The 19,589-nt window shown below is 36.4% G+C and overlaps 1 protein-coding gene across 5 annotated transcripts in view; it reads left to right on the top strand.

The window, feature by feature from the left end:
* LOC136037163 (glycoprotein-N-acetylgalactosamine 3-beta-galactosyltransferase 1-like) overlaps window positions 1-19,589 on the top strand; it is a 110,628-nt gene that overhangs the window by 23,207 nt on the left and 67,832 nt on the right. For 4 of the 5 annotated variants that reach the window (XM_065719700.1, XM_065719698.1, XM_065719702.1 and 1 more), the window contains exons 2-3: window positions 11,993-12,113; window positions 12,357-12,460. In XM_065719700.1, coding sequence (XP_065575772.1) covers window positions 11,993-12,113; window positions 12,357-12,460 — 225 coding nt within the window. The remainder of the gene's footprint in view (window positions 1-11,992; window positions 12,114-12,356; window positions 12,461-19,589) is intronic. The other variant, XM_065719703.1, reaches the window with a different exon arrangement.

The following is a 19,589-nucleotide window of genomic DNA, read 5'->3' as shown; positions in this document are numbered from 1 at the left end:
GCATGACGAATCCAAATCTGACGTCAAAAATCACGTTTTTCGTACTTTAGAATCGATTTTCACCTTCCTGAAACGGGGGAGGGGGGTTAAAGTGCGCTGATTATTATTTGCCGGATTCCTGCGGCTAAAGGGTCATTTTATACCAAATGAAGTACCGTATAGCCAAATCTGAGATCAAAAGCAGTTTTTCTTTTTTCTCTTTACCTCATTTCCACCTCTAAAGGGCCTGTAATATGAGGGGTTGCTAGATAGAAACTTCAGATCAATCAGTTATAAAAATGAACGTTTTAGAACTCGGGTAAATTAATCAAAAAAACATTTCAATTTTAAAGCTCAACCTAAAGCTAATTCTTCTTCCTGATCGTCTTCGCTATCTTCCTCATCCTGTCTTGCTGCAGTGGAAGTGCATAGCGCCCCTTTACACTCTCCGCAGGTAAACCGTTACGAAAAGCAGCTGCATCTGAGTGACTCGCACCCGCTGGTGCACTGGCACCGCATCATCTTCAGCAAGTTCACCGGTACTGGTGAAGCATCTGTCAGTATAGTAAGATAAATATTCCGTGACGAAGAGAGGCACCAAACCCCACTCTTTGGGTTTCAGCGAACTGGACGAGTTTTGCTACTTCATTATTTGCACAGAGCATCTGAAAAGTGGTACTTTGCGGCAGCCAAACTTGGCGAAAGCCACTCTGCCTGAACGAAAGCATTTGTTCTTGCAACACTCATTGTAAATGCTCGCACCCGGGAATCCTTCAGGGTCTTCTCATTCCTTTTCCTTTTATAGATGCGGAGCAAAGCTTTCTCTCCTGCTTCGGCGATCTCCTGGTGGTTGGATCCTGGTGTCATTAAGATCTTGCAAGCATCTTCAAAAATTTTATCTTAAAGTAACAAGGAAACGACTGCTTGTTTTTCTACGCCATGAAGTCAAGATGTTGTGTTGTAGCCAGATATTGCGTGGCAAACGAGTAGATCTTCTGCTGCTTCGGTTCCTAGTTTGCTCTTGATCCTTTTATGTCGTAAATTCGTTGGTTATTTCTATGTGTGTCTATCTGCGTAAAGATATCACATGCATCAAGCTTGGCATGGTACAGTAGAAAGACCAATATGTCGGTATCATTCCCAATCAAAGTGGTCGATGAAGTTTCAGCGGAACTGACTGCAGTTTGTACAACTAAGACATTGGCATCATCCTGAGCATTTAGAACTTCGCATCCTGAGTTCACCAGCCTCTCATTAAGTAGGTCGATGAAGCGTTGTTTATTCTTGGAATTTCTTAGAAATTCCTCCTTACTTTTGACGATCCTTATGTTAGGAGAGAATTCAATCGTTGGATACGACAAAATTCGACAAGCCTTTTGGATTTGGATTCAACAAACTCTTCAGCTTCGTGCAATTTTTAGTCATCGGTGTATCAGCGTAACAGTCAAAAACTACCGCTGCCTGACCCAAATGTCTTGTGACTTAATCTACGTAAGATCTTGTCTCCTTGGAGTATGTGGATCTGGGAGTTCATGGAATTTTGTGGACTATCCAGCTACCGTCAAATTTTCTGGGAGGTTGGCAATGTCACTGGGCCATCGATCCCCTCAATTTGCATTAGTATATGTGTTACAGAGGCTTTGTCGGCTATTCTCATCAACTTGAACGAATTAAAGAGCGATGGCGAAAAACTATGGAGCTCGAAAGACACAACCTCGTTCAAGTCAGATTCGCTGGTGCTAGCCACTGTGGCTAGAGGTTGGAAGATTAGAGTTTGGCCGACCATTACTCTTTCTCAGTCTATCACCAAGGATGACTTCTCAGCCATAGTTACAGCATTCTTCCTTCTCCTGAAAATATATTTGTCAATGTCTTTTGCTTCCATATCCTTGAAAAACATTTCTCCACAGATTTGGCATCGTCTGCGGTTACAGATGACGAAGCTCTGACACCAGTAGCCACGTTCAACAGCTGTGATCCTGCCTGAAGGGTTCTAGGGGCTCAATTTATGGAACTATCTTTTCAACGTCCGCCAGATCTCTAGCTCTCCTCGAACACATCACTTCTGCGTGATTTTCAATAGCCAACTTCGCGAGGCTAGTCAGGTTCTGCATGCTTTCGTTAACGAGAACCAAAGTGGGCATAGCAGATATCCAAATTGTCCACTGCAATTCAGTCACGCCTGTACCTTTCGTCAGACCGTCATTCGTTTTCATGCTTCTCATTAACGTCTGTTCGATCACCAAATCAGGAGAAAGTACCACCCAGTAGTTGCCAGTTCTTCAGATGAACAGATACTTCTGTAACATTATGCACTGCTATGGGTTGTCTTTTCTCAACTGAAACATCGACTGCACGAAGTAGACTTCGTGTAAAGATTGCGGTCGGAAGCAGCAAAGTAAGGAAGCATTTCCAACAACGACTTCAGATAAAGCTCAAGGTTGCCACTTCGCTCAGCTTTCAGGTTCTTTATCAGGATTCTGAGTTGTTCCAAATACCAAAACCTAAGGCAGGTAGTTCTAGACTCGGATAATCGTAGTTTTGCACTTTGAACTATTTCAGAGATAAGCACTGCTGCTTCCGAAACCTACGCCTTGTTGATGGTATCTCCTTCAAGGATAGACTCGTACGCCTGTTTTGCCTTTTCAAGGGGTTGTGGTAGCTTGTCATTACCATCAAATGCTCTGCTATTTAGTTCTGATGATAAAAGGTTCGCATCAAGGGCTAGCTCAAACAGACCATGGCGTCGCACAGCAGGAGAAACAGCTTTGCCTTGTAACATACTACGCCCAGTACTATTCGCGTATACTTGACTTAGGATTTCCAAAAGTCCTGAGTTAGCCATAAACCCAAAAATACGTTCAAATAGGAAATCCATTTTTCCCTCCTTATTTTCCCCTTCAAGAAAGGTTTTGGGTAGTTGTGCAAGGGAGATTCAGGGAGATTTTTTGGGGTGATTAAGCTGGTTTTTCTGAACATTTTGGTATAAAAAACAAATAATATTGCAATTTACCCAAGGTCAAACCGTATTTTTCCTCCACTAATAGGCAACGTTAGAGCCTTGTCTCTAACTGGTTATTAAATAAAAAAAAACAAGTTTTTTTAACTGAAAGTAAGGAGCAAAATTAAAACTTAAAACGAACAGAAATTACTTCGTATACGAAAGGGGCTGCTTCCTCACCAACACCCCGCTCTTTACGCTAAATTTTGACTCTCTCTCTTCCAACTCTTCTTTTTAAAACAGTAAGAAACTTTAGCGTAAAGAGCGGGGCATTGGTGAGGAGGCAGTCCCTTTCATATACGAAGTAATTTCCCAACCAAAAAATCCTACTGAAAACGCCTGCACACTTCCCAATAACCACTACTATATGTAAGCACTGATAAAAGTTTGTAACTTGTAGCCCCTCCCACGGGGATTGTGGGGGAGTAACTCGTCCCCAAGGACATAGTTATATTTTTCGACTACGTTGAACAAAATGGCTATCTCAGAATTTTGATCCGTTGACTTTGGGAAAATAATTAGCGTGGGAGGGAGCCTAGGTGCCCTCCAATTTTTTGGTCACTTAAAAAGGGCACTAGAACTTTTCATTTCCGTTAGAATGAACCCTCTCGCAACATTCTAGGACAACTGGGTCGATACGATCACCCCTGGAAAAAAAAACAAACAAATAAACACGCATCCGTGATCTGCCTTCTGGCAAAAAATACAAAATTCCACATTTTTTGTAGATAGGAGCTTGAAACTTCTACAGTAGGGTTCTCTGATCCGCTGAATCTGATTCCCTCTATGGGGGTGTTTCCCCCTATTTTCTAAAATAACGCCAATTTTCTCAGGCTCGTAACTTTTGATGGGTAAGACTAAACTTGATGAAACTTATATATTTAAAATCAGCGTTAAAATGCAATTCTTTTGATGTAGCTATTGGTATCAAAATTCCATCTTTTAGAGTTTTGATTACTATTGAGCCGGGTCGCTCCTTACTACAGTTCGTTACCACGAACTGTTTGATCAAAAGTTAAAGTACAACGAAAGATTGTTAACAAGCTTCAAACCAAACTTTTTTACTTTCATTAGTGAATCGAAACAAGAGTGTTGAAATAATAATAATTATCGTAGGCTATTGATACGAAAATAAGAGATTTTATTTTTCACCATTTTCTTTAAGAGAATCGTACTAAAAAATGGAAATCGCAAACTGGAGGTGGAGGGGGAGTCTGGAATGCCGGTTGGAAATTAAACTGTTCGAGACTCATATTCTAAGGCACCATTCCTAGCTTGATAGGAAATGGTGAATCAGCCGACAAATGACTAAAATAACTAGTTCATATAGGTCAACTTTCACAGCTGCTTTAGGTAAGATGGGGTACTTGACCACAAAATATCAAATTTTTAACTTCACTTCCGAATTTCTCACAATTGATTCCATAGGAAAAGACTAAAAAATCCTGCAACCTCTTAACATCGAGTTGTACCCACCTTCCCTCCCCCTTTAAGGGAGGAAATGGGCATTAGGGTACGGAAAAACAAACATATGAATTCAGATTTGGAGTCGTCATGCTTGATTTGATGGAAAATGACTATTTAAACTCCAAAATATTTATAAACACATACATCGATTTTTCCCCCTCATTTTCATCCTTCAAGTGCAAATTTGGGATGTTTGTGCAAGGGGATTCAGGGTAATTTTCTTGTGTGATTAAGCTGATTTTTCTGATCATTTTGGTGGAAAAAAAATTCTGTTGCAACTTTCCTGAGGCTTGATTATTTTTTTTCCATATCTTTGTTTCACTATAGTAAACAACTATGCGCCATCAATTTATTCTTTGTTTTTTTTTTTTGTTTTTTTTTCTCGGCCATTTTATATGCAAAGGGTGGTCGTAGAAACTTAAAAGGGAGCTCCACAAATTGGAAATCGAAAGCCCAAATGCCCCTTCTAAGAGTCAGAGGTGATTGTAAGGCAGCAAGTCCACCTTTCCCCTTTTTACCACCCTTTCCCAAGACCTTCCTTGACATCCAACCATAATTTTGAGATATCCATTTTCCTTGGAACTACTAATAGGTCCCATAGACATGCCTCCGTAGATGAGGTGGTCCAAATGTCCCTGGGATAATGGCCGTAAATAATGCAAATTGCCTATTGCTAACAAATAGGTTTCATGGTGGGAAAAGGGGTATGATTAATATTGGGTGTGCCAGAGGTTCAAAAAATTCAGGGATTATTCCTGAGACCAAAGAGATTACGAATTTTGTTTTGGGAGGTAGGAGGGTGTTATATCGTCTAGAAACGACTAGAAAAAATACTTTGTGACTTATCGATTGGAAACTTGCAGCAGAAAGTCCTCGGACAAAGAGGAGCTTAATATATAAAATATAATTGTTTGAAGGAAAGGACACCCACAAATTTCAACCCCGAAGATAGCTAAATAGTTTTTTATTGAATGGCTTGAAACATACATCCTTAAGCTTTTGGGTCAGGTGAACCCCAATCCTCAAAATAAATTAAAATTTCTTCTCCAAAAAATTAACATTTTTTATTAGGGACTCCGGCCCCCATACCACATAGCCTAAGGGATATTCTAAAAAAACTCCTTTAGCAATTGGCTTGAAACTTTCAAAATTTGTTTTTTGGGTGGGACAACGGTGTAAACACAGCCCTGAAATGAGCCAAAAAACTTTGCTGCCTGAGACCCTTGCGAGACTGTCAATCGTAAATCCTTGAGGCAAGGGGAATCTAACTCAAAAAATGGAGTTAAACAAGGGCCGAAGGCCTTATGTCTTGTTCAACCCAAACTTTACATATTTAAGTCTTTGAGCCAAGAGATCTTCAATTAAAAAAAAAAAAAAAAGAAAAAAAATATTGGTTGCCCAAAATGGACTAAAAAATAGCAAGAAACATTTTTCTTTGAACAGCTCCTGGACCAAATGCTCCCTCTTGTACCAACAAATTAAGAATGGGGTATGACCACTCAAAAAGTGAGGCTGGAAAGGCTGGGTCGCTAAAATTTGAAAATCCAGTATCAAGGAAAACTTAAGTACACCACCATCTCTCCCCCCCCAAAAAAACAATAAACAATTTTCCATAAGAAAAAAAGGGCAAGGGGATAATTTTTTCAGAACAACCTGAAAATTTACACCCTAAGCTCCTGCCAAATCCTCATCTTCAAGAAAGATTTAAGTTCTGAGGCACGATGCCCCATTAAATTTTCAACCAAAAAGAGACTATTTTCCTGATTGCCTTGATATTTCAAGGATTGCCTCGGCAAAGTAGAGCGAATATTTTTATTTAGAGGGAAAGTGTCTTAGGGGGTCCAGGAACGGTTTCAAAAATCTAGCTGTCCCAGATACGTTAGAAGCTCGGATATGTTTACAAAGCTCTTAGGTGAAATGAGATTTACTTTATTTAATCTCAGTAAATTATCATAAACTGAATCAAATCCAAATTCACCTGTATCTCTGTTTATGGAATTATTCTTGGATAATTTTTTTTTTAATTTGTTTGTTTCTCTGAAAATTTGCTTTAAACCTTGGTCCCTAGAACTGAAAGAAACATTCTCAAACAAAATAAAATGATTTGGATAATTATAAATATATTCCGATACAGCTGACGTGAAATCTTCAGGTTTGGAATTTTGCTTTAAGGACGATGAAATGGAATTAAGATGTTGTAGCAATGTCATTTTTAAATTCTGGTTAGTACGTCCCACATAAGAGCATCTACAAGTACATGGGATTTTATAAGCCCCACTTTGTTGCTCTACGGAAGTTCGATCCTTTCCAGAATTTAAAACAATAGCCTAAGTACTACTACCTCTTAAAGCTACCTTTTAACCGTTATTTTGTAAACTTCTTTTAAGTTTTTCACTTAGCCCTGGAACATATGGTAAAAAAAACATCTTTATTTCTTTTATTTCCAGGATACTGTTAGAAATTTCTAGAAATGTTTTCCTTCTTTTCGGAAAAGTCTGGTCAATTAACCAATTAATGTTGGAACAAAATTCGAACTTTAGCGTAAAGAGCGAGGTATTGAAGAGGGGTTGAACTCACCACATACGTAATAATTTCTGTTCGTTTTAAGTGTTAATGTTGCTCCTTACTTTCAGTTGAAAAAACTTGCTTTTATGTTTAATTCCTCTACACCGCGTCTCTTTCCAATGTATTTGTCAATGCATTGATTTTATTGTCTTATTTGATTTGTCAATCCAAAATATTGCTTCGACAAACTAAACAGATTGCCGCAAAAATTTTCGATGGGAATTTTAGAAGTTTAATTTAATAGTCAATTTTTTATATGTTTGTAAGACATAGAATCAAACGCAAATTTTCTAATTAAATAGAAAATAGTCCTTTTAAGATATCAAATAAAAAACAAGTTTTGTTCAACTGAAGGAAGCAATATCAAAACTTAAAACGAGCGGAAATTCTTCAGTATATGAAAGGGGATGCCCCCTCGTCAATCCCTCGCTCTTTACGCTAAAGTTTGACTTTTTGTCACAGCTCTACTTTTAAAACAGTGCTGGAACATTCATGATGCACCGCATGGTAGTGACACAGCCATGATATTTCTTTTTATTTATGGGGGAGGCAGTCCCCCTCATATAAGGAATAATTTTTGTTAGTTTCAAGTTTTAATGTTGCTCCTTACTTCCAGTGGATTTTTTTATTTTAATTTATGACGGCCTTTCAGACAAATGCCAGGAAATCCCTTATCCTGGTGTAAAGTTTCTGCTGGAAAGTTCCCCCACAAAGTTTCTTTCCCATCGAAAACTCCTACCGAGGAATAGCCCCTTTCTTGTAAAATCTCACTCTAAAATTCTAAAAGATCCTACCTCAAAATCGCTCAGATTTTGGCGGTTAATCGTGATTTCTTGGCATAGAAGAAAAACAGCACTGGTTGAGAATCACCATAATCAGCCTTAACAAAGACAGGTTCTTCAGATAATCATGTAGGAGGCTAGATGCCCTCCAATCTTTTTGGTCACTTAAAAAGAAAACTAAAAATTTCAACTTCTTGTCAAATGAGCCCTCTGTCGATCTTCAAAGACCATTAGTTAATACGATCGTCCCTGGGAAAAAAGAACAAAAAATAAAAAATAAACAAATAAAAACGGATCCTTGATCTTTCTTTCACCAACACAATATAAAATTCCTCATTGGTATAGAAAGAAGCTTGAAACCTCTACAGTATGGTTCTCTGGTATACTGAGTCTCATGGTATAATATTCATTAAGATTATTTGACTTTTAGAGGGTGTATACCTCTTTTTTGAAATGCGGGCAAATTTTTTCAGGCTCATATCTTTTGATGGGGTAATAATACATTTAATGAATTTTATATATTTGGAATCACACAATGAGCCAATTCTTTTGATCAATCTAATGATATCAAAATTCCACTTTTTAGAGTTTCGATTACTATTGAGCCGCATCACTACAGTTTGTTCCCACGAACTATTTGATTAATAAAATAAGCTTTCCGAAAAAGAAGTGTTTCAATGAAAATTAAGGAATAATGTTAAACTTAAGACCAGCAGAAATAAATTTCTATAAAAATTCTTTAAGAGCCCAAAGCCTTCTGCGTCATTTGCCTTTGGTGAAAACTATATATTTTGAACAGTTCTTTGAAAGAAATTGGAAAATTAAACTGAAAACTTGACATATAACGATATTAATTGGTGAAAGCTCAGTAATTCCAAATTTTCAGAATAAAGGAATATATTTGTAATGTAATTCATTTTTAGTAAAGTGCAAATGACGCAGTCGACTTCATACTTTTACAGTTAGGAGATGGGGAAGCAGGCAGCAGCCAAACCAGGCTGCAAGGCTGTTTCTAGTAATTTTTATTCGTTTTATGCTTGAATTCAAAATTAAATTTAAATTTTACTCTTTTTTAAGATTTATTTAATCATTTAATTAGTATCTGTTGTATGTTTGTTTGCTATGCTTGTTTATTTAATTTCCGTTCTTTTTGGGTTTCATTTATTCTCGAATAGTAGTTTCTGGTCGTTTTGGGTTTTACTTATCGTACGAATTTATTTCTGCTGATCTTAAGCTTAATAACGCATTTTACTTTTCTTAGAAAACTTCTTTTTTGGAAAGTCTCTTTTATTCATTTCTGTTCGTTTTCGACGGCCAAAGTTCAAGTTTTTCAACATTCCCCATTTCAGCATCAAAGTTTTTTTTAAACATTCAAGTTTCATCATAATATCAAAGCGTCGAAGTGATATTTCTTTTTACGTTTGAAGTTTCTCCCACCTTGCCTTAGGGGGTGCAGGGGTTAAGTCATTCTCGGAGGCATAGCTATTTGACTTTTTGAAACAAAATGGCTATACCAAAGTTTTGATCAGATATCCTTGGAGGGAGAGCAGCAAAACGAAAATGGAAGAGGGACTTGTTGCCCTCCGAATGTTTTTAAAATCATATTCAACAACAATATATGCATAACAATTGCCCACCTTATATGTTAACATTAAGAAAATTACATAACATAAAACCCCTTTCCCGGGGGCGGAGGGTGTTAACCTAGGTAGAATAGTTATTTGCACTTCTGACTATTTTGAACAAAACCGTTAGCTCAAAATTTTGATCAGACTGAAAAAGGGTACAGGGAGGAGGGCTGGTTACCTTCCAATCTCTTGTGCGTCTTAAAATGGGAACTAGAAATTTTGATTCCAATTGAATTACCCTCTTCCAAATTTTATACGACCATCCGTTCTATGAAAACCGTATATGATAACAATGAACATATTTTATAACTTGCAGCTCTTTCCCCTTGGGCTTGGGGGGGGGGGGGTTCAAACCCAGAATCATAGTTATTCAAGCACTGGACTATTTGAGCAAAATTAATAGCTTAAAATCTTGATTGGACGCATTTAGAAAAAAGAGTGTGGGGGGACTGATTGTTCTTATACCATTTTTTAGTCTTATAAAAGGAACTACAACTTTCAATATCGTATCGAAATAGCCCTGTTCATCGTTTAGACGACCATCCCTTCTACAAAACCCTTATTTGTTAACAATTGTTAATTTGCAGAACTTGTGGCCCCTGCCCTCGGGGGCTTTGGATTATTTTTCAACCTTGGAGTCATAATTTTTTTCCCTGTCGACTATTTTGAACAAATTGGCTATCTCAAAATTTAAATTGTATGAATTTGGGGGAAAATAGCGGGGCTGGTTACACTCCAATCACTTTTGACTCTTATAAAGAACAAATAAACGTGCAAGTGGAAATAAATCCATTTATTTAGGCAGTGATAAAAACATTTACAGAAGTCCAGATATTTCGACCAGATATACAGCGACTGTCATCAATAGAAATACTTATGAGTGTTGCTACTGATTACGGTCGCTGTATATTTCATCAAAACATCTTACTTTTGTACCTGTTTATTATTTAAATTCTAAATAAATGGATCATCCCATTAGAAAGTTTATTTGTTTGTCATAGAACGAGAGTTTGGTCTAAGAAAAAGGATACCTAATTTAAGGCGTTATGTCAAAGATATGACTCTTAAAAAGGGTACTAGAACTTCTGATTTCCAATATAATAGATCGTCTGCGAAGTTTATACGACCACCCCTTCCATAAAATCATATATGTTAACAATGTGCAACGTGTATAGCTTACAGCCCTTGTCCCTAGGGCTTGGGAGAGGGGGGTTGTCGAACCAAAAACCATAGTTATTTGACTTTCCGACTATTTTGAACAAAATTAATATCTTGAGATTTTAATTGGACAATTTTGGGGAAAATGACATGGGGAAAGTCCGGTCACCCTGCGATCACTTTTGACTCTTAAAAAGAGAACTAGAATTTTTAATTTAAAATCGAATGAGCCTTCCCCAAAGTTTAAACAGCTGCCCTCAAATCACTTTTGAATCTTAAAAAGGTCACTCTAACTTCTAATTTCCAATTGAATGAGCCCCTTCTGAAGTTTGTATGACCACCCCTTCCATATGATGTGCCTTGGGGACAAAAATAATAATAATAATAATAATAATAATAATAAAACAATGAAGCCTTATGGCTTTTTACTAGTGGCAACGCTATAGCGTTGCGTCGAAGTAACTTTAAATTGAAATCAACAAATTTAATTACTCTAAGAAATATTCTTTTTTTGTTAATAAAAATATTACAGGAACTCCATCAAGATTGTGTTGCTTTCGATAAAGCTTCGGCAAAACAAAGGCTACACTGTTCAGAAAACATTGGTTTTTATATTGGTTTTCAGTAAATCGCGAAATGTACTCTTGCCTTCAAATGGTTTAATAGGTCCTTGTCTTAGTTGTAGTAATTTCGGTTCATTTTAAATTTAACTTGAATTATTGTTTAATTGCTGTCTTGTTTTTGGATTCACATGTTACTCCATATCAGTATCTGTTATCTATATGCATAACGTGATTATTCATTTTTATTTCTGCTCATTCTTGGTTTCGTCAATTCACTCACATTAATTTCTCGTTGTTTTAGGTTGGAATTATCACATGAATTTATTACTGCTTCTTTTAACTTTTAAAATGAACCTTTACTTTTACTTAAATAATTTGTTTTTGGGAAATATTTTTTTGAAATTAATTTGGGGAAAGAAATACTCTTTAAAATTTTTTGTCTTTCATCTGAAAACTTCTGGGAAGAATAGGGTCTTGACAAAAATTACATACAATGCAATGACATAGAACAAAGATGTATATGAATATAAAATATTGAAACATTGTTTCAAGGAATTACTCCATGCTTTTTAAAATTAAAACTATGATAATTAGTCAGCACATCAATAATACTGAATCCTTATCAGCACCTACAGAACTATCTTCTGTACCCCGGCGATGTTGATGATAAATCAATGAATTCTGAGCTCATCATTGGTAACTTACTGCTGAGGCCTTATATGAGTATTCACGGCAATCATCGTGAGCAATCACTCACGGTGATTGCACCGTGAGGCCTTTAGGGCTACGGCGCAATTAATTTTGAAGTTGCCCTTTTTATATTTTTTTAATGAGAATTTTATATTTTAGGGAGCAGACCATTATGCTCAGCAGTTATATCCCTTTTAGTGGGAGTATGCATTGGCTTATTTGTGACAATCTCTATAGTTGACACTTCGAAAACAAATAATTTTGAGAAAGCAAAAAAGAGGTAAATACAACTAGTCAATACTCCTTTTGTTCTAGTGTTTCTCAACTACTATGTATTTCTCTTCTTTTGTTTATGTTCATTTACTTTTAATGGAAAGCGAAGAAGCTTTTATTTAGAATTTTGGTAACTAGCCACTTACAAGACAATTAAAGCTATGTGAGGGCGAAGCCATCAATCGTAATATTTCTTTTACCTTGACCGTGTTTAAGTTCTAATATTGCTTCATGTTTGAATTTAATCTAGTTACCATGGAGCAATGGCAAGATTGGCTGAGAAGGTACATCAGTTACAGCAAGTTCAACCGTTCATCGACTTTCCCAAAGGATTAAAAGATTCAGCAGAAAATAGTGAGTAGAGCTGAGTTTTTAATTCTATTTACAAATTTTCATGATTTAATACTGGGTTACCGTGTAATTCACTGGGGAAACTTCCCATTTTTTGCCTTGACTACTCGTAATGTGGTTAGCCTTGGTTACTATGCTTATTTAATAATGTGTTTACATTTTGTTGAAAATATTGTAAACACAAAGGAGTTAAAGAGCCTTGCCCAAAAATTAACCTTATCTTCATTAACATGGAAAGACCATAGGAACTATCCTTGTCATTGAAATGTTCATTAGAATACACCTTTTACAGTTACGTTAGTAGCCTAGAATTCATTAGAACCTAATCTCTTACGGAGCAGACATACCTTATGAAATGAATCTTGCATGTTGTAAATAGTCTCACTTTAGTACTGTAGGGAGCAAAACTTTGTTGCATTGTCACTGACACGCATTTTTTCCTAGATTTAGCATACTGGTATCTGAACTTTGTTTTTCTTTTTAACTATTGTGTTTTTACAATTTGAAGTTTTTATATCATTTAGACTAAATATGCAGCTTAACAGCAAATTTTTGTTGTATTGAGTGCAATCAAATCACTATTTAATATTGCTTTCTTAAATAAAATGCAATGATGTATACGAACAATGTCAATAAAGATATCTAACAAAAAGTGACTGTAACAAAATTTTGAGCTTGTAGCTTTGGCGATTAAGCGGTTCTCTCTGATCAATAGTTATCAGTTATCGTGTGGCAATAGCAATCAGTGTTTCCACTTCTACTTACTTTGGAAGTAAAATACTTATTTTTAGACATTTCTACTTATAAATATTAAATTTACTTATCTACTTAGTTTTTACTTATTTTTGGAGGCATCAACTTACTTTCTACTTGTTTTTGGAGGCATCTACTTACTTTCTACTTACTTCTGGAAGCATCTACTTACTTTCTACTTATTTCGGACGCTTAAGGTTTCGTGTGAGCCAACTATTTTGGTTTCGATTCCGCTAAATTGTAATCCTATAATGTTTTAGAGAATAGAAGGGTGTAATTGTTTTCAGCATTAGTATCTTTGTTGGGAGCAGAATCTTCTGTGGGGGCCGACCTGGAAGCAATTTGATTAGTTTCATAACCTGTTTATTATCGCATGTACTTCTAGGCGTCTTAATTAGGCCAATCAGGATAAAACTGCCAGAGTTAGTGTCGTATTATCGCCAGTTTATGTGTATTGTCAACAGCTGAAGAGCCATTAAGATAGTGAAATATTGAATCTCAGGGACCTTTTGTTTCCTCTCAGATCGACAAAATGGTAAATGTACTCAGTTTTTATCATTTTCTACAAATGAATAACTTCAAAATAGGGTATAATGTGCCACATCTTCATCGCGTGCGCATCATCATTTTCTTTTGTGGTGTTTTACTTTTTAGTATTTCTGTTCTGTGTTCCTGTCTGTTCTGTGTTCTGTTCTGTGTTCCTGTCTGTTCTGCGTTCTGTTCTGTGTTCCTGTCTGTTCTGTGTTCTGTTCTGTGTTCCTGTTTGCAGCAATAGCTGAAACCTAAGATTGAACCATTTGTCCGTTTTTTTCAGTTCTAGTAATACTAGGTGAGACCAAGACATTACCTCATTTACAAATCCATTATCTCTGAATGCTGTTTAATGACTCGGCACTTCTGAAGGTAATGTTTATTTTAATGCCTATGTTTTTTAGGTATTTTTAATTGTATACTGAAAGTTACTGATATTACAGCTCGTGTTAGACTAGAAAAAGCGTTATAAGTTATTTTGAAAAGCGTTATTTGGAGCAGAATCTTCTGTGGGGGCCGACCTGGAAGCAATTTGGTTAGCTTCATAACCTGTTTATTATCGCATGTACTTCTAGTCGTCTTAATTAGGCCAATCAGGATAAAAATGCCAGAGTTAGTGTCATATTATCGCCAGTTAATATGTATTGTCAACAGCTGAAGAGCCATTAAGATAGTGAAATATGGAATCCCAGGGACCTTTTGTTTCCTCTCAGATCGACGAAATGGTAAATGTACTCAGTTTCTATCATTTTCTACAAATGAATGACTTCAAAATAGGATATAATGTGCCACATCTTCATCGCCTGCGCATCATAATTTTCTTTTGTGGTGTTCTACTTTTTAGTATTTCTGTTCTTTGTTCCTGTCTGTTCTGTGTTCTGTTCTGTGTTCCTGTCTGTTCTGCGTTCTGTTCTGTGTTCCTGTCTGTTATGTGTTCTGTTCTGTGTTCCTGTTTGCAGCAATAGCTGAAACTTAAGATTGAACCATTTGTCCGTTTTTTTTTCAGTTCTAGTAATAGGTGAGACCAGGACATTACCTCATATACAAATCCATTATCTTTGTATGCTGTTTAATGACTATGCACTTCTGAAGATAATATTTATTTTAATGCCTATGTTTTTGAGGTATTTTTAATTGTATACTGAAAGTTACTGATATTACAGCTCGTGTTAGACTAGGAAAAGCGTTATAGGTTATTTTGTCACTGTGAGACTAAGTAATCACTTTGGCCCCTAAATTAGTATTCTTGTTTTTTATACTTGGCTTATTTTTTTAGTAAAGTGCTAGTTTTCTATAATTCAAACACACATTGAGAGATATAGCTAGTTGTTTTATTTACGCTAGTTTTGTTGATATATATTAGATATGCTGTGGTTATAATTTTTGTTCTTTTTAAAATTTAGCTTCGATCTTTCTTTCCCGGAAAAAAACTTGATTTTTTGAATTAATTTTATTTAGTGGCACGCTCTGGACGCGCTTGAACTCCTATAAACTGTACAAAACTTTCTTTTATTTCATATACAGGACCGGGGCCGTAAGTAAGCGGGGGGAGGGGAGAGTTAGCAGGTTTGATCCTCTCCCCTAAATTTTTCCATGACTTGTAACCTTTAAAAGAAAATCTCAGTATTCTTACTCTAGGCCTTTAGAGAAAGTTCAAGAAAGGATTTTTCCCTGGCCTTGAGGAAGCATACCATAACGTCAGCGCACCTTGCTAGGAAGAAAGCCTAAATTTCAACACAAACTATATTATCTGCAAGAATTCTTTCCCAGTACAAATCAGTTAAAGATCGTTTGTCGGAGATTTAAATTGCTTACTAGCGGAGCATGATTTGCTTCACAGCATATGGAGCTCACAAAGTTAGCAACGTCATTACCAGGGTCAGCCCTACCGAGTAGGCTTTCTCTGGGCAAAAACAAAGTGACAAACGTGGTGCATCAGGCACTTAGGTCATACTTCAGGGAAGACCTAGCGGGCTTTTTTGATCAATTATGAAGTTTGATCAGTTTATGAACAGTGCTGTTTTTCTATAATCGTGGAGGAAACCAAGGGCGTGTCTGATAAACAGACACGATTTGTAACTTTTGCTGTTGGTGGTTTAGAGACAAAATCCTGACATAGTCTCTCGCCCAGACAGTACTGCAGATGGGAAATTGACAAACTAAGCAAATATTTGTAAGCACGGGAAAAGAAAGCCGTTGACTTGCGAAACTAGGTTGGATTTTGTGCAGACACACATAACTACGATGAGCTTTTGCCATAATTTGTGACCGCTCATGACAGCCAAGTATCCTTGCCTTGTGACATTGAAGTGCTTGTGCCATCTTTCCCATTTGTGTACTAAATATGCCTGCAAAAAGTTGCCTAAATGACTTGAGGACCTTTGTCAAACTGTAGCTTTCCCTTTTAGATACAGTGCCAAGTGAATACATACATACAAGCATATTCAAATATTCGCCAAATTTTAAAGTTCGTCAAAGAAAGTTTTTGGCACTTGATCCTGCAGGATTGCTTTGTTTTCAACAAACTGTAAGAGGCCTGTTGGAATAATGAGACGCCTTGATGCTTTACTGGACGGATTTAGCAGTCAAAGGCCCATTGGTGGTAACGACTAGGTTTTATTGACGCTAAGGAATCCCTATCAGCGAATACTAATAGAATTTGTAAAATATGCTCTTGGAATATTCAACGAATTGAATACGCTTTTCCAGTGTGAGGCGCCCATATTTTTGAAGTTAAAAAAAAGAATCTGTAGTGAAGACACTCTGAATGAATATAATGCTGCTTCATACCTTTGGAACAAAAAAAAAAAAAACATCAAGGATGTAAATGTGGTCAACGAAGACAATTATCTTAAGCTTGACCAGGTGTATCTTGGTTTGAACGCTGGAAGCCGCCTTTCGAACTTGTCTGATCTTCAATGCGCAGAAAGCAGCAAAAAAGTCAAGAGTATGACTAAAAAATTCTGCAGAGAAGCAGTAAAACAAATTCAGAAAAGAATCCAGTTTGAAGGTGAAATATATAAGTTTGTTGAGCTTGTGAATCCGTCTTTCGGTCTTTCAGGAGAAGCTAAGAACCTGCAACCTTTCTTCACTCTTTGAACTTCCTTCGTTGAATAAGGCAAATATTCAAAGAATTGGCTTTAGCTTGACCCCCCATCCTGAGATGAGATGGACTCTGCAACTGTTGACCCAGTTTTGTTCTGGAAATATGTCGCGTGTAAAATCGCCTACCGGGACGTAAGAAGTTCGAGAATATTTTTAGAGTAGTCAAATTTCTCTTCTGTTTCCTATTTTCAAATGTCGTAGTAGAAAGACTCTCTAGTAGAAATACTCTCTAGTAGAAAGACTCTCTAGTAGAAAGACTTTCTAGTACCTTAAAATTGATCAAGACTGAAAAGTGCAATCGTCTAGCCAGTGTCATCCTTTGCACCAATCTTCATACAAAGTACGGACTGAAAGGAAAAGGCGACCACAGCCACATGGTTGTTGAAGATTCGCTTAGTAAGCATTTGAAGCAGGTTAAATTTGTCGCTAAAGCTTCGGAATGCTAAAGCAAATAACTATTTTCTCTTTCTAATTGAAACAGTCCGCTCTTAAAGTTTTACACCTACCTCTTCCATGCACTGGAGCAAGGCAAAGATAGACAAAAACGTTTTTTACTGTGGCAACGCCATTTTTGCCTCAGATTGTGTAATTTACTAATAAAACAGTGTTAAAACACATAGGTATAATTTAAACGCGCAAAAACCAAATTTAAATTCTATTCCTGTATGAAAAATATCAGAGAAGATGGGGCTAATGTTCTGTGAACCACGACAATTTCTTAGCAAAAATATATGCCTTGGAATAAAATCTCTTGTTGAAGTAAAACTTCGTGAATTAGTGTGCAAACTAAAGTAATAAAAAAAAAAAAAAATTGCATCGTCAATCAACCAGATCTATTGAAAACTATTCAACCAGAACTATTGAAAAGGATATCTGAAACCCTCAAGTTGCGAAAAAACGAATATAGAAAATCTTACTAAGCAACACGTAAATTTATATTTTGTTTCCCACTTTTCTAAAAACTGTCTTTATTTTATTGAGATGTTTCTTTTACAAAATGCAAACTATTTTCAGTATCAAACAGTTCGTGGTAACGAACTGTAGCAAGGAGCGACCCGGCTCAATATTAAACGAAACTCTAAAAACGTCAAAAGTTACAAGCCTGAGAAAATTTGCCCTATTTTGGAAAATAGGGGGAAATACCCCCTAAAAGTCATATAATCTTAACGAAAATCACAACATCGTGTTCAGCGTATAAGAGAACCATATAGCAAAAATTTCAAGCCCTTATCTACGAAAATGTGGAATTTCGTATTTTTTGCCAGAAGACAGATCACGGGTGCGTGTTTCCAGACAATATACTATAAAATAATTTGGCCATCCATTTTTTTTGCCATAGATTTTTTTTTTGTTATTATCAAAACTGTCATAGAGCGACGTATTATTGATTTTTTTTTTCTGAAGTCAGAATGAGCGTCATTATTTTCTTGTCATCAGATAACTTTCATTGTTTTTTCTTGTCATTGGATAAACTGTAAATGCTTTTCTTGTGATTGGACAAATTATTATAAAAATCATAAATAAATAAATTTTTATTTGCCATTGAAGAAATGACCATTGATTTTTATTACCATCGAAAAAGCGACATCGTTTTTATTTGTCACAGGACAAAGTGTCATTGTTTTTATCTGTCATTGGAGAAAATGTCATTGTTTTTCTGCCTTTGAACAGATGGTCATCAGTGAGGCTTTACCATGCGTCTAAACCCTCCTTCCGAGTGACCAGCTAGCTTATAAGACTTCTTTATTAACATTCCAATCAAAATTTAGTGCCAGTGGTAAATTCCAAGGCTGAGGCTAAATTCTGTCCTTGAGAACTTTATCTGCTGGTCTTTGGACTGAGCAAACTTTCTTACAAGGTGGTTTTCCTTGGGGCTTCAAGGGCCAAAGTCTATGGGCTAAGAGGTAGAAAAATATTACAATATCTTTTTAAGAACAGCTCCTTTGAGCATAGGCTAACCAATAGGGGAATTATTCTTTAATCTTCAATTTGAAATTGTTTCGTTGTTTTTATATGTTATGGACAAAGCATCATTGTTTTATTCCTTTACCATTGAGCAGAAGGTCAGTAGTTGGGTTTTTGTATACCTTTCATTGCTTTTTCAGATGACAGGTTTTCTATAAGGGTACTTTCAGAAAGATTTTACCTAGGTTTTTATTTATTGCTGAACCTTCAATTTTTGACGAATAATCAGTCTGTCTAAACATGGTATAAAACCTGAAAAATTTTCAAATTAAGCGATAAGAAGTATTTTTTTTGCATGATTTTTCGTTCTTCAATCATTAGTGATTAAGACGGCTCCCAAACATAAGGGGAGATAGGATCCAGTTTTAAATACCCTAATACGACCTCGCGGTTGTATGGTCTAACGTTTAGCTCAATAGTGCCCAATATATGTGTGCTGGTTCGTCAATGGCGTCACCAGTTAAAGCAGTGACTATCCTGACAGTTTTCTGTGCCATCAATATGCAAATTAAGTACAGGAAAGATACTTTATTTGACCTTTCTTCACCCCTGTATACGGTGACGCTATCTAGTTTTTCGAACTTGGTGATTTTTAATCTTCTGACGAAGCCACCAGATGCTGCTACCGTCCCTTTTTTTTAGATGTCAGCACTGTTCACCGTAGAGCTACTTCTACGCACGAACCGCCACGCAAATTCGCTTGTACCTTTTTTTGTGTTAGTTTGTTATTTAGCATAGTAAAGCAACGCAAATTAGCTGTTAGCTACGATGTTGTTTT

The sequence above is a fragment of the Artemia franciscana genome, chromosome 16, assembly GCF_032884065.1.
Source record: "Artemia franciscana chromosome 16, ASM3288406v1, whole genome shotgun sequence".
Taxonomy (NCBI): Eukaryota; Metazoa; Arthropoda; class Branchiopoda; order Anostraca; family Artemiidae; genus Artemia; species Artemia franciscana.
This window is presented reverse-complemented; position numbering and strand designations above follow the sequence as displayed.